The sequence below is a fragment of the Euphorbia lathyris genome, chromosome 7 (assembly GCF_963576675.1).
Source record: "Euphorbia lathyris chromosome 7, ddEupLath1.1, whole genome shotgun sequence".
NCBI classification, from domain to species: domain Eukaryota; kingdom Viridiplantae; phylum Streptophyta; class Magnoliopsida; order Malpighiales; family Euphorbiaceae; genus Euphorbia; species Euphorbia lathyris.
In genome coordinates this window covers 53,207,332-53,223,168 of record NC_088916.1, presented here as the reverse complement: position 1 = coordinate 53,223,168, position 15,837 = coordinate 53,207,332, and the positions used below count along the sequence as shown (strand labels likewise).

Here is a 15,837-nt window from a genome sequence, read left to right as displayed (position 1 = left end):
TGAGGGAGAAGAGTTTACAAGTATTAAGTAATACGTGAGAGAAGCCAGTTGAAGAGTTGGGTTAGAATATGGTTTCTTGAAAGAGAATATTGGTCAGTTGGAGTCTTCAGAGAGATAAGCGATAATAATACATTGCTTAAGGATCGAAATCCATGGAAAAGGAGAAGTTATGAAAGATTAGAATTCTACGGTTTACTTTCTATCAACCCATTTTAATTTAATAATTTTTAAAATTCAAAAAATCTCAAAAAATATAAAACTCTATAATAATGACACATAAGCTAAAGTTATAGTATTGTGCCAAGTGTGATGTGATTTTTCTTCCGCATTTTATATATATATATAATAGATAGATCGGGCTTTTTGTATGATTAAAATTTTATTATAAGCCCTGTGGGCAAAATCCAAATTTTATTTGCTTCTCTGTTTCTGAAACCTCAAATTTCTGTTCTCGATCGAAATTTTTTCTCTTTGATTCTCTTTCTGAAATCAGTTGATCATGGGTCGTTCGCGGGCGGCGTCCCATTCTGTTGACGAGGACGCCAACCAGAGGTGCCTACTGTAATTTCTTCTTCAGTTTATTATTATTATTTACAAGTTCTTGCGGAAACGTAAATTTTATCAGGCATTAGTTTGTTTGGTTGCCGAGAGAGATTTTTTTTCAAGTTAACCTAACTTAAATTCATTAATTTGATTCGCAGTTAATTGTATTTTTTAATTTGTGAATTTGATATTTCTTAATTTCTTAGTGAAAAATGAACACTCGGTATCATACACAATCTTTATATAGATTGTATTTCTTAATGAAAAATGAACACTCAGTATTGTACATGATCTAAGCCCTTGTTTGGGAGGGGGTTAATGGAAGTAAATGGGAGTCATGGAAGGTCAAATATCAAGTTTAAAAACCTATTACATATCTATAGTTGGTCCATTTGAACTTCTTGCACATAAAATCGTTGATCTATCATCATTGACAGATGAGGTGGCATGTGCTAGTTATAAGAAAGAAAAGCGCTTTAGTTTGTTCTGTATGTCACCTCAGATCAATGATTTTGTGTGCAGAAGGTTTGAATGAGCCAACTATATGTGTTATAGGGTTTTAAAGTCAACTATATGTGTGTGATAGGTTTTTAAAGCCAACTATAAATGTGTGATAAGTTATTTTACAAGTTCAGGTGCCATTAGGCAAAACATGCCCACTTTAAGGGCTTAAATATGCATTAAGCCTTTAATTGAGTTTCTGCAACTCATTTCTGAAGTTAGAAAACACAACAGAAAAATAGAGTTCATGTAAAATGCTTTCATTGATGGTCACTGGTCGGTTTACCTTTTCTAAAGGGCTACTATTTCCACCAATGATATATGAGTAAAGGCTGAACCCTTTTCATAAGAATTCATGTACTAGCAATCATATGTAATTTATTTCATAATGGTTATGAAGCTCTATCAAATAGCCTGTATAACCTTGTTGGTGTTTCAGTAAGGGATACTACTAAACTATCTATTTTCGTTATTTGTTGTTGTCACCGTTGATAACTCTCTCTTTATGTTATTTTTTTTTATTATGATTTATTCAATAGAGCAAAAAGAAAAAAGACCGGTTCCAGTCTAGAGAGTTCCCAATCATTGGCAGGTATATATATTTTTAGACCTGTTGTAAAAAAATCTGGAATCATGAATACACATATGTCTGAAATTTATAACCCTGCATATGTTTCAGTATTTCAAGGATCGAATGAAGGAAAGGCTACACTTTACCATTGTAATTATTGCAAGAAAGATATATCTGGAAATGTTCGCATTAGGTGTGCTGTGTGTCCAGATTTTGACCTTTGCATAGAATGTTTTTCTGTTGGAGCTGAAGTTACTCCTCACAAAAGCAGTCATCCATACAGGATTATGGTAAGATATGCGATTTCCTGTTCTTACATCATTCTCTTATTATCCTTTAATGATGCTTAGAACAAGTACATGCTAGACCAGCTTGCACATTATGCTGGAAAATTCATCTTCACAATATTTTTATATGTAAACCAACATAAGCCAAATTGTTCAATCATGTAAGCTACATAAACCAAACTGTTCAATCATGTTATGTACATAAGCCAAGAAGTTCAATTTTGTTAACTGTTAACTGTGCTATATGCTGGTATATTGTCTTTCACATCAGCATAGTTTTAACTTGTGCCAAGAAAAGTGTAGCATGTTCCTTTCAATATTTTCGTATTTCATTACAGTTCTTTTGCTGCTTTTTTTTCTTTCTCTGATGCACTATGAAATGAAATTTTAACTAAGAAATAAACTGTGTTTACCAAAATCAGTAATTTCATCTGATTTTTCACAGGACAATTTGTCTTTTCCACTTATTTGTCCAGGCTGGAATGCAGACGAAGAGATCTTACTTCTTGAGGTATTTCTATTATGACTCATTTCCAGATTCCTAATTATGTTTTTTTTTTGGGTTTGCCTTTTGTCAGAATTCATGATACTGCTTATATGATAAGAATCTGCAAGTATTTGCAATTTGATAGTTAGCTGAGAAGTCTCTTGAATTTAGGGCATTGAAATGTATGGGTTTGGGAACTGGGCTGAAGTTGCCGAACATATTGGAAGCAAGAGCAAGTCCCAATGCATCAGTCATTATGGTGCTGTTTACATGAATTCCCCGTGTTTTCCTCTGCCTGTAAGTTACTATTATAGCATATTTCATTTTTATTCATATATATTCATGTATGCCCGATTATTGTACTAATGACAATGTGTTGCATAATTTATTTGGCCAGGACATGTCCCATGTCAAGGGGAAGAGCAGAGAGGAGCTTGTTGCAATGGCCAAAGGACATGGTGTTATCAAGGAAGGTAAGTTTCTCATTCATGTTTTTTTCTTTTCGATTGGAGAAGTTTGAGGCCGTAAGTACTTGCTTTTTGAGGCCTAAGATTTTGAAATTGCACAAACTGCGATTTCATAAAATTTGACTTGTTTGCTTGAATATATATTGTGGAAATTGGTTAATTATGAGGTTGTAACATGTAATGTGATAGAGAATGTGCTAAAGTTGTGGAAGGTAGAGACATGTATCAGTATAGATGGTTAGTTATGCCTAGCTGTCACTAGAGGTACTGCCTTAGGGGGAATGCAGGACTTGGGAAGGTTATTTCTAAGATATTGAGTGGAATTATGGAAGAGGAGGATATCAAGAATTGTATTGTTGTTCGACTCTTGTATAGAGGGTTCGGCTCTGCTCTTTGAGTAGAGAAGGGGATTGAGAATATCTCAACTCATTTTAGCTTTTCTTTTCTTTAATTTTCTATTGTAGTAGTTACTTCCTGATCTAGGGTTTTCTTTAGTTATTAGAGAGTATATAAATGAACTAGTTTGATTTTCTGTTTCCCATCATAATGAACCAGTTTTATATATATTCAGAATCTGTTGGTGAGTCTTAACATATGTAATAGCTCTGCTTGACATGTTTTGAAATTAATTTCTGCCTATGTTACTCTATAGTTTCTTTGTTTCACCTTTTCTACTTATAGTTCCCTCCGTGCCTGTTATCTTGTGGCTTTGTTTGGTTTTATTATCAATAAAAGCCCCTCATAGATTCATGATCTAAATTAAAAAGAAAACCTAAGAATTGAATTGCTTCTGCATATTAGATTTTACTAAATTAATTCTAGTATATTTGAAAATCAGCGTGAACTCCTTATATGAAGAAGCTAAAAGGCTTTGCATTTTCTTATTTTTAATTTTTTTGAAAAGCAGCTTTAGATGCAAAGCTGAATGGGACTCTGATCTATTTGTTATGGGTGTTTTGGTGAGATAAGAGTTCTGGATTGACTTGTACTTTTATTTCCAGAGCTTACTGCAGTTGGGGAGCTTACACTGAAGGAGTCTCCATTGCCAGCAAGAATAAAGTATAGCATCTTCTATCTTTCTTTATACATATTTGGTCTCAAATCCTGGTTTATAAGTCCTGTCAATGTCCTTGTTCAGAAGTGAAACACAGAAGAGAGATGTAGCTGGTCACCCCTCATCTGACTTAAAAGCAGCTATGTTTGTTCAAGGTTCTGAAATGCATTTAATTTTTGTTGGCTGTTTCTTGAGGTTACCTTTTCTCTACAAGTATGTGAATGATTTGATGATTTAATTTGCTTTTGTTGTTGACCTCAGAATATGGCCCTTGTACGAATTCAAGCAGCAGTAACACTTGCTCAGGTGCAGGCAAGAAAGTATCGAACATAGCCCAACTTAAGGATGGCATCAAAGTGGAAGGTTGCTTTCTGCATTTCTATTGGACATGCTAATGATTGGTGTATTGGATATTTTTATTTGGAGTAACGCTTTTAAATTGTTGTTTCTGTTTTATTTGGATATGCAGAATCAGTTCTGGTATCTGCTACTTTTACTTAGGAAAAGTATAACTTTCTAAAATTGATATGACATGCTCAGTCATGCTTGTGATCTTTTACATATTGTTCTTGTACTAGTTTTTCGTCGGAAATTAGTTTCAGTTTGGGGTAGGATTTCTTTTGGAGCCTATAGTTACTGATTGTTATTTCTGTAACTTGTTTATGACTTTAAAAGGTCAATGTAGATAGTATTTGAAGCATTGTTGATCAGTTGGTGATGACATAAAAAATATAACATGTAATCGAAGCACTTATTAATTTTTTTTTATTTCAAATTACTAGCAGAATCTCAGGCAGACAGGAGCATCGGCGAGAAGAAACTTAGGACTCCAGGAGAAGAAAGGCCTTCCATGACAGAGTTGAGTGGCTACAATTTTAAGAGGCAGGAATTTGAGATTGAATATGATAATGATGCGGAGCAATTGCTGGCTGATATGGAGTTTAAGGATACTGACACTAAGGCTGACCGTGAGCTGAAATTGCGAGTGTTGCGGATCTACTCAAAAAGGTAGTTGCATGAATGTACCTTTAGGAGACTGGGTACTTTTTTTATTGATATTTTTTAACCTAGTCCACAAGCAATTGGTTGTTTAATGAGATCAAATCTTCCATCCTAATATTTTAGGGGGCTTTTGTTTGGGGGTTTCAGGAAAGGGTAAGGGAAAGAGAAGGTTTCATTCCTTTTGTTGGTGTTTGTTTTCTTCATTCAATCATTCATTTTATCCTCTTTTAGTTTTGGGTTTACCACTAACACCCTATGAAGGACGAAAACTCTTTATGACATGCGTTTCCCCGTTTCCGGCAGATGTGGGAAACGGAAACTCTCGGAAACTGATACGAAACGTTTCCGTAATTTCCCAAAATATGAAACACGTCTCTCAAATTTTAAACGGTTTTCCCTACATATTTCGATTAAAATTCTGGAAATTCAAACTTTCTATTTTGCAATTCCCATTCAATCTAAGATTAGGAAAATTGAAACTTCCTATTTGAGAGATAATTCCTTCCTTGTATCCTTTAATTTAAAAAGCTTACCCACATTTCTTTCTCCTATAATCTGTCTCTTGAATCTTGATTGAGTGTGGACTTTCTTTCTCTTGTTCTTCAATTTTGTTTTTTTTAAAGTATTATTATATTTTTAATATTTATGAATATATCCCTATATTTTTAATATTTACACGTTTCCCACACGTTTCCGTTTCTTATGTTTTTCAGAAATTACGTTTCCCAGTATCGTTTCCGTGAACATAGCTAACACCTCTAATCCCATTCCCGAGTCCCTCGAGGTTTTTCATTCCCTTTCCCCCCTTTTACTAATTTGAACATCTACAATCCTTATAAAATTATATTAAAATTATACTAAAATTATATTTTAGTCTCTTTTTATTTTGGTCCATATATTTATTTATTTTTACTTTTTTAATCCTTGGATTAGTTTCACTTTTGATCCTTATACTTATATATTTTTTATTTTTCCCTTGAAAATATATTTTTGACTAAATTTTACTTTTTGATTTTTGTTTTGATCCTTATATTTATTTGTTTTTACTTTTTTATTCTGAAAAATAATTTTGACAAATATTTTTATTTTATCCTATTATTGAGTTTTAGTATTTATTTTTTTTTTTGAGAAAGAGTTTTAGTATTTATTATTAATTATTTTAAAATGATTATTTTCTTTTTAAAATAGAATGTCTATATGCATTTTCCTTGATTTATTTTATTTCAGTTTCCTCAGTTTCATCGTCTTTTGATTTTAATGGTTGAATAAATTGATTTTCATTCTTACATTTACATGTGATTAATTTATTAATACTGACACATGTATGTATATAAATTATTGTTAAAAACAGAATTCTAGTTTCTTACCTTGAACCAAACATCCACAAAGGGAATCAGAGGTATATCATTCCCTTTGTGAAACTAAAACAAACAAATAAGGAAAGTCAGGGTCATTCCATTCCTTTCTCCTTATTTTCCTTTCTTGATTCCATTCCGTTACCTCTGTGTCAGGATTAGGATTTCTGACAGTAAGATTAGAGCAGAAAGGATCTTAGGAGAAGAGGAGAATAGAGAAAGAAGAGAGAAGGTTAGAGAGAGATTGAGATAAACAGAGAATAGAGAGAGATTTTAGAAGAAAGAAATAAAGATTTCATTAATCAATTTGCATAATGAATTAGTACAGACTCATTCTCTTAAATAGGAAAAAAGGAAAAAGAAAGTATAGCTAGTCTCCTAAATTCATGCTCCTAATAATTCAAACTTACCTTAAACCTATAACCTACCTTAAATAAGAATAGGAAATATAGCAATCCACTCTAAATAGGCCTAATAACAGCCAGAGCTGTAAACATTCCTCAATAACATCTATTAAGGCTAAATACCACTTGATGTAAAAACAATTAACCACCTAATAATACCTAAATAATCCCTATCTATAATTGTGACAATACTCCCCCACTTTGAAGCATTCTTGTCCCCAAGAATGTAGAAATATGGAGATCAGTGAACTTGAAAGGGCTCTGCGACGGAAACAGCCCATTGAATTTGTAACGGAACACGAAGATAACCTGGAAAATTTCTCTTCTCAAAATTCCGGTATGAGCAATGTGTTTTCTCAATAGAAGTAGGAAAGTTTTGGGTTCTGACATCTAAAAAGGATTTTCAGTGTGTTTGAGGTGATCGGAGATCTGAAAGTCGGGTTAGTTTCAGATTGTTTCGGGTGTTTAGGGTGGTTATTGGGGATTTGAATGGCTGTTTAGGTTGCAATTCTTCCCTATCATCTTTGTCTTGCCTAATGGCTGCTTGCAATGCTCTAGGGTAATAGGATCTCTTAATCCCAATATTTAAAGGAATGATGGGACATGGTAGAGAGTAAGGCTCAATAATGAAGGGGCTTACCTTTCCAAACAGACCCTCCTTAACAATTTCAACAGTGACCTGCTTCCTTAGAGAAGGCTGCTCTAGCACATCTTTTGTGGCATTATTAAGTTTTAGTATTTATTTTTAATTATTTTAAAATGATTATTTTCTTTTTCAAATAGAATGTCTATGCATTTTCCTTGATTTATTTTATTTCAGTTTCCTCAGTTTCGTCGTCTTTTTATTTTAATGGTTGAATAAATTGATTTTCATTCTTACATTTACATGTGATTAATTTATTAATACTGACACATGTATATATATAAATTATTGTTAAAAACAGAACTCTAGTTTATTACCTTGAACCAAACATCCACAAAGGGAATAGAGGTATATCATTCCCTTTGTGAAACTAAAACAAACAAATAAGGAAAGTCAGGGTCATTCCATTCCTTTCTCCTTATTTTCCTTTCTTGATTCCATTCCGTTACCTCTGTGTCAGGATTAGGATTTCTGACAGTAAGATTAGAGCAGAAAGGATTTTCAGTGTGTTTGAGGTGATCGGAGATCTGAAAGTCGGGTTAGTTTCAGATTGTTTCGGGTATTTAGGGTGGTTATTGGGGATTTGAATGGCTGTTTAGGTTGCAATTCTTCCCTATCATCTTTTGTCTTGCCTAATGGCTGCTTGCAATGCTCTAGGGTAATAGGATCTCTTAATCCCAATATTTAAAGGAATGATGGGACATGGTAGAGTGTAAGGCTCGATAATGAAGGGGCTTACCTTTCCAAACAGACCCTCCTTAACAATTTCAACAGTGACCTGCTTCCTTAGAGAAGGCTGCTCTAGCACATCTTTTGTGGCATTATTGAGTTTTAGTATTTATTTTTAATTATTTTAAAATGATTATTTTCTTTTTAAGATAGAATGTCTATCCATTTTCCTTGATTTATTTTATTTCAGTTTCCTCAGTTTCGTCGTCTTTTGATTTTAATGGTTGAATAAATTGATTTTCATTCTTACATTTACATGTGATTAATTTATTAATACTGACACATGTATGTATATAAATTATTGTTAAAAAGCAGAACTCTAGTTTATTACCTTGAACCAAACATCCACAAAGGGAATCAGAGGTATATCATTCCCTTTGTGAAACTAAAACAAACAAATAAGGAATGTCAGGGTCATACCATTCCTTTCTCCTTATTTTCCTTTCTTGATTCTATTCAGGATTTCTGACAGTAAGATTAGAGCAGAAAGGATCTTAGGAGAAGAGGAGAATAGAGAAAGAAGAGAGAAGGTTAGAGAGAGATTGAGATAAACAGAGAATAGAGAGAGATTTTAGAAAAAAGAAATAAAGATTTCATTAATCAATTTGCATAATGAATTAGTACAGACTCATTCTCTTAAATAGGAAAAAAGGAAAAGGAAAGTATAGCTAGTCTCCTAAATTCATGCTCCTAATAATTCAAACTTACCTTAAACCTATAACCTACCTTAAATAAGAATAGGAAATATAGCAATCCACTCTAAATAGGCCTAATAACAGCTATAGCTGTAAACATTCCTAAATAACATCTATTAAGGCTAAATACCACTTGATGTAAAAACAATTAACCACCTAATAATACCTAAATAATCCCTATCTATAATTGTGACAATACTCCCCCACTTTGAAGCATTCTTGTCCCCAAGAATGTAGAAATATGGAGATCAGTGAACTTGAAAGGGCTCCGCGACGGAAACAGCCCATTGAATTTGTAACGGAACACGAAGATAACCCGGAAAATTTCTCTTCTCAAAATTCCGGTATGAGCAATGTGTTTTCTCAATAGAAGTAGGAAAGTTTTGGGTTCTGACATCTAAAAAGGATTTTCAGTGTGTTTGAGGTGATAGGAGATCTGAAAGTCGGGTTAGTTTCAGATTGTTTCGGGTGTTTAGGGTGGTTATTGGGGATTTGAATGGCTGTTTAGGTTGCAATTCTTCCCTATCATCTTTTGTCTTGCCTAATGGCTGCTTGCAATGCTCTAGGGTAATAGGATCTCTTAATCCCAATATTTAAAGGAATGATGGGACATGGTAGAGAGTAAGGCTCAATAATGAAGGGGCTTACCTTTCCAAACAGACCCTCCTTAACAATTTCAACAGTGACCTGCTTCCTTAGAGAAGGCTGCTCTAGCACATCTTTTGTGGCATTATTGAGTTTTAGTATTTATTTTTAATTATTTTAAAATGATTATTTTCTTTTTAAGATAGAATGTCTATCCATTTTCCTTGATTTATTTTATTTCAGTTTCCTCAGTTTCGTCGTCTTTTGATTTTAATGGTTGAATAAATTGATTTTCATTCTTACATTTACTTGTGATTAATTTATTAACACCGACACATGTATGTATATAAATTATTGTTAAAAAGCAGAACTCTAGTTTATTACCTTGAACCAGACATCCACAAAGGGAATCAGAGGTATATCATTCCCTTTGTGAAACTAAAACAAACAAATAAGGAAAGTCAGGGTCATACCATTCCTTTCTCCTTATTTTCCTTTCTTGATTCCATTCAGGATTTCTGACAGTAAGATTAGAGCAGAAAGGATCTTAGGAGAAGAGGAGAATAGAGAAAGAAGAGAGAAGGTTAGAGAGAGATTGAGATAAACAGAGAATAGAGAGATTTTGGAAGAAAGAAATAAAGATTTCATTCATCAATTTGCATAATGAATTAGTACAGACTCATTCTCTTAAATAGGAAAAAAGGAAAAGTAAAGTATAGCTAGTCTCCTAAATTCATGCTCCTAATAATTCTAACTTACCTTAAACCGTCCTATTCATTCTAACCTACCTTAAATAAGAATAGGAAATATAACCTACCTTAAATAAGAATAGGAAATATAGCAATCCGCTCTAAATAGGCCTAATAACAGCCACAGCTGTAAACATTCCTAAATAACATCTATTATACCTAAATACCACTTGATGTAAAAACAATTAACCACCTAATAATACCTAATCTCAAAATTCCGGTATGAGCAATGTGTTTTCTCAATAGAAGTAGGAAAGTTTTGGGTTCTGACATCCAAAGTTTTCTGTTTGATCACTGAAGGCATATTAGTTTCAAGAAGGATTTTCAGTGTGTTTGAGGTGATAGGAGATCTGAAAGTCGGGTTAGGTTTCGGATTGTTTAGGGTGGTTATTGGGGATTTGAATGGCTGTTTAAGTTGCAATTCTTCCCTATCATCTTTGTCTTGCCTAAGGGCTGCTTGCAATGCTCTAGGGTAATAGGATCTCTTAATCCCAATATTTAAAGGAATGATGGGACATGGTAGAGAGTAAGGCTCAATAATGAAGGGGCTTACCTTTCCAAACAGACCCTCCTTAACAATTTCAACAGTGACCTGCTTCCTTAGAGAAGGCTGCTCTAGCACATCTTTTGTGGCATTATTGAGTTTTAGTATTTATTTTTAATTATTTTAAAATTCTATTTTCTTTTTTAAAATAGAATGTCTATGCATTTTCCTTGATTTATTTTATTTCAGTTTCCTCAGTTTCATCGTCTTTTGATTTTAATGGTTGAATAAATTGATTTTCATTTTTACATTTACATGTGATTAATTTATTAATACTGACACATGTATGTATATAAATTATTGTTAAAAACAGAGCTCTAGTTTACTACCTTCAACCAAAACATCCACAAAGGGAATCAGAGGTATATCATTCCATTCCTTTCTTTAGGACTTCCGACAGTAAGATTAGGGCAGAAAGGATCTTTGGAGAAGAGGGGAATAGAGAAAGAAGAGAGAAGGTTAGAGAGAGATTGAGATAAACAGAGAATAGAGAGAGATTTTAGAAGAAAGAAATAAAGATTTCATTAATCAATTTGCATAATGAATTAGTACAGACTCATTCTCTTAAATAGGAAAAAAGGATAAGGAAAGTATAGCTAGTCTCCTAAATTCATGCGCCTGATAATTCTAACTTACCTTAAACCGTCCTATTCATTCTAACCTACCTTAAATGAGAATAGGAAATATAACCTACCTTAAATAAGAATAGGAAATATAGCAATCCACTCTAAATAGGCCTAATAACAGCCACAACTGTAAACATTCCTAAATAACATCTATTAAGGCTAAATGCCACTTGATGTAAAAACAATTAACCACCTAATAATACCTAAATAATCCCTATCTATAATTGTGACACTCTACGCGAACCAAACACCCCCTTATTACTTTCATTTATTTTTTCTCCAAAGTTTTTCACATTGGACTGGATTTGATAGTACTATCAGTTAACCATTTACTTTTGGACTTTATGTAAGAGATATTCGATCTTCCATCATCTAATAATTTTTCCAAATGAATTTGGATCTTGTCTACAGGCTTGACGAGAGGAAGCGGAGGAAAGATTTCATACTTGACAGAAATTTACTTTACCCAGATCCTTTTGAGATTCATTTATCACCTGAAGAGAGAGAAATATATCAGCATTTGAAGGTCTTCATGAGGTTCCACTCAAAAGAAGAGCATGAAGAGTTGATGAAAAATGTAATTGAAGAACGTCGTATTGTCAAAAGAATAAAAGATCTCCAGGTTTGGTGCATTCCTCAAACTTGACCTTTATATACTTGATTAGCTATTCCCAGTTCCTCAGCATTCTTAAAATATTATTATGCAGGAAGCTCGAGCTGCTGGCTGCCAAACATCTGCTGATTTGAATAAATACATTGAGGAGAAGCAAAAGAAGGAAGCTAATGAAGGTGGTTCGAAAGTGAAAGAAAGTTCATTGTCTGGTATAAGCAATAAGGTGTTGCAGAGGCATACTAGTCTTAAAGGAGAGGTTAATGGAAGCCCTCGTAGCATTATCAAGGGACTCACTGGTGTACATACAAGTGGGAGTGATTCATCTTCAAGCAGCATAGATGATTGGGATATCTCTGGATTTCTAGGGGCTGATTTTCTATCTGACTCTGTAAGAATGATTTTTCAGCTTATTGATATCTATCTAATTATTAGATTCTGAGATTGCTACTATCTTGAGATTTCTGATTGTGGGATTGTTGTGCACAGGAGAAACATCTTTGTGGTGAGATTAGAATACTGCCTGCACATTATCTATATATGCTCCAGACAATGTGGGCGGAGATTATGAAGGGCACCGTCACCAAGAAATCTGATGCACATGGTCTGTTCAAGGTGGAACCAAGCAAAGTGGATAAAGTTTATGATATGATGGTGAAGAAAGGAATTGTCCAAACATGACAAGGTATCAAATCTCCATTGTTATTTACAAACTTGTGAATTTTGTTGTTTACAAGTGTATATGCTCTCGTGGTTTATGCATATAGTAAATATTAAATCGGAAAATAATATTATATGAGAAAATATAGAGTGCATCAATCTTTGTAATGATGCTTGACCAATTTAAACATGTCATCTGTTCAATTTAATTTCTTTTATCTTTGCTAAACCAATGTTTTAAAGCTAATGTGCATAGTCTACCTTTAATTGTAATATACAGGATGCCGTGCATTTTCCTTTTCTTGGCCATAATAAACAAGTAAGCCTTTGGTTATTATGCACATGGCGCACTAAGGCGGCAAGGAGGTCTTGGAGCCTTTGGCACAAGGTGTAGACGTACCTCTAAGCGAGCATTAAAAGAATAAAAATATATAAAACCATAAATGATAATATTAAAAATATAAGAAATAATAAATTCTAAAATTGAAATAATAAAAATATATAAAACAGTAAATGATAATATTAAAAATATAAGAAATAGTAAATTCTAAATTTAAAATGCAATAAATAAGTAAGACAATGTCCTTAGTCATAAATTCCTAAGATGCAATAGACCTCATTCTGAAGTTCACGGACTTAACTAAATAGCAAAGTCAAGTCTAAAGTCCCTAAATTACTAAAAAGTTGTGGATTTTAGAAAGATTTATAATCATGCCAAGTAAACAATGCATCGGGGTTTTTTTTTTTTTTCTCATTCAAATTGAACAAAAGTAAATTGTTGAATGAGCTTAATGTAGGAATCAATTTATCATTTAAAATTCGTAAAATTCCATATTATTTGTCACATTGATGAAATCACCCATATTAAGGGAATAGTTGATTTATAGTATTAAATTATGGGAATAGTTGATTTGTATTAAATTTATTGAAAATAGAATAAAATACTTTTTATGCTTCTTTGTTAGTAATTTTTATTTTTCATAATATTCATTAAATTACACCACTTTTATACTTTGAAAACGTAAAATGATAAAATGAGTAATTAATGTTAAACTCATTAATAAGAGTAAAATAAGAGCAATTTATCTTAAAATTTTAAAATTGACAAATAATACTTCATCCGTTACATATTACATGTTTTTTTTAGAGAGTTGCATAGAAATTAAGAGTATTAGGAAAAAGACTTTGTTGTCCCTTATTTGTTGATTCCGCTATTTATTTATTTTATAATAAGTCTATTATTTTAATTAATCTTCATAAACCCACGTTTTATAGCATATAGAATGTGACTTAATGTGTATTCATCATATAATATGACATGTAATATGAAACAAAAAAGAATCTCTGAAAAGACATGGAATATGAAACAGAGAAAGTATGAAACAAGATTTTCTATTTGTAACAAATAATATGGAATGAAGAGAGTAGTAAATTATATATTTAAGAAAAAAAGAAAAATAGCCAAACATGGAATAGCCATACGCCAAAATTTAATTTCCGCAAGGTTGTAAAAAACACTAAGCGCTAGTCCGGTAGACAGGCTCCTAACGGGGCGTTTGGTATTCTATTGGGATAGAGACAAAGATAAAGGTGGGATAAGGATAATGATAAATGGTTGGGATAAAGATAAAAATATGATAGTCGAGAATTATTATTCAATGTTTGGTATGTGGGATAGGGATAGAGATAAAATAATACATTTTACTATTTTAACCTTATTTAAACTACATAACATTAATTTGAGGGATAAGATGGACTTTTCCATCCTATTAAAATCGCAGGAGCTTATACCACCTCCTTATATACGTTTTTCTATTTTAAATATTTTATATTATTATTTTGGTTAATTTCAAAATAAATTCATGTCGTTACACTGTTTTGCAGATGGAAGATTGTGGTAATTTTTTTTTTATCAAAACAATGAATGTGTGACATTTGCAAATCAGTGACTTTTGGATTGGCATTGCCAAATTTGACCGTTAAGGACCCGAAAATGAAAATTTTCAAGAATTTAATGATATTTTAATCAATTTTAATTTTCAACTTTTTAGTTTTGGAGTCATCTAGTTGTTTGATGAGGGAGAAAAATCCAAAAAGGATGATTTTCAAAAACAAAAAATAAATATCATTCCATAGTAAATATGATACGAAACAGCTTTAATTATTTGAAGGTTGTTAATGGTTAAATTTGACAATTTCAATCCAAAACTCTTCGTTTTGCAAATGTCGATAAGCAAAGTCATTTTTTTGACAAAAAAAGAATACAACAGTCATCCATCTGCAAAACAATGTAACCATATGGGTTTATTTTAGAATTAATCTTGATAGTATAATTTTGTATTTACATAAAACTATGTTTATTAAAAACAAAAATAATTTACAAAAATACAAATATGATTAATCTTTACGGGGTGTTTGTTAGAAGGGATATAGAAGGTGAGATATGGATAAAAAAAACACGAGATAAGTTATCCCGTGTTTGTTTAGAAGATAGAAAAGTGAGACAGATGAGGGATAATCATCTTATCCCTCAAATCCTATACCCAAGAGGGGGTGATATAAGGTAGGGGTGGAAAAAAAAACGATCAAACCGGTAACCGAATCGAAAATCGATAATCCGAACCGAAAACCGATAATCCGAACCGAAAAAAGCAGATAACTGCATCGGTGGTTTTCTTAATGGTTAAAAAAATAGATAGGTACCGGTTTCGGTTTCGGTTTCGGGTTAGAGTGTTGAAAAACCGCAGTTAACGGTTAACCGAACCGTTTAATAAATATAAATTTTAAAAAAAATTAATATATCATATAGTATATTATAAGATTAAAAAAAAAACCTTTAACATAAATTAACATATATATTTTTTTTAACAGTATTAATCTACCGCTTTACTTTTAAAAAACCTAAATACTGCTTAGGGGTGGGTAAATGGAAATACCCCTATTAACTTTATCATTTTTAGGAACAATATCTTCACTTTGTTTTTTCAACCCGTTTTTCAATATTGTCAACAATACCTTCTGTTTTTTTTTTTATAGCAAGTTGTGTTTATAGTCTTATTCTAGAAATACTTTGAGAGATTATTTTCATTTAACATGATTTGAGCCATCTATAGTTTATTTGATTTCATCATCGAACACAGAAATTCAGGGCTAGTATTAGAGTGAGGAACATAGATGATACATAAACATAATATTATTCAGGGCTAAACAACTAAATGACAGAGAAATCTGTTTACAAACAATTAATATTGAAATTATATGTATTTAATATTATTAAAAATTTAGGTTTGGATAAAAATTATGGTTAACCATTGATTTTTGGTTA

The 15,837-nt window shown here is 32.2% G+C and overlaps 1 protein-coding gene across 4 annotated transcripts; it reads left to right on the top strand.

Annotated features, from left to right (window-relative positions):
* Positions 1 to 383: 383 nt before the first annotated feature.
* LOC136235723 (transcriptional adapter ADA2-like) lies at positions 384 to 14,499 on the top strand. Of its 4 annotated transcripts, none has more exons than XM_066025622.1 (14): positions 384 to 552; positions 1,584 to 1,636; positions 1,724 to 1,905; positions 2,348 to 2,413; positions 2,561 to 2,686; positions 2,787 to 2,862; positions 3,858 to 3,915; positions 3,995 to 4,065; positions 4,172 to 4,273; positions 4,693 to 4,918; positions 11,654 to 11,864; positions 11,950 to 12,243; positions 12,342 to 12,537; positions 14,397 to 14,499. In XM_066025622.1, the coding sequence occupies exons 1-13, from the start codon at positions 500 to 502 to the stop codon at positions 12,531 to 12,533; spliced, it is 1,710 nt and encodes a 569-aa protein (XP_065881694.1). In that variant the 5' UTR covers positions 384 to 499; the 3' UTR covers positions 12,534 to 12,537; positions 14,397 to 14,499. The 4 variants fall into 4 exon arrangements, with proteins under 4 accessions (XP_065881694.1, XP_065881693.1, XP_065881695.1 ...); XM_066025621.1 differs by lacking the exon at positions 14,397 to 14,499 and adding an exon at positions 12,793 to 13,246; XM_066025623.1 differs by lacking the exon at positions 14,397 to 14,499 and having other exon boundaries at positions 4,696 to 4,918; positions 12,342 to 12,730.
* The last annotated feature ends 1,338 nt before the right edge of the window (positions 14,500 to 15,837 follow it).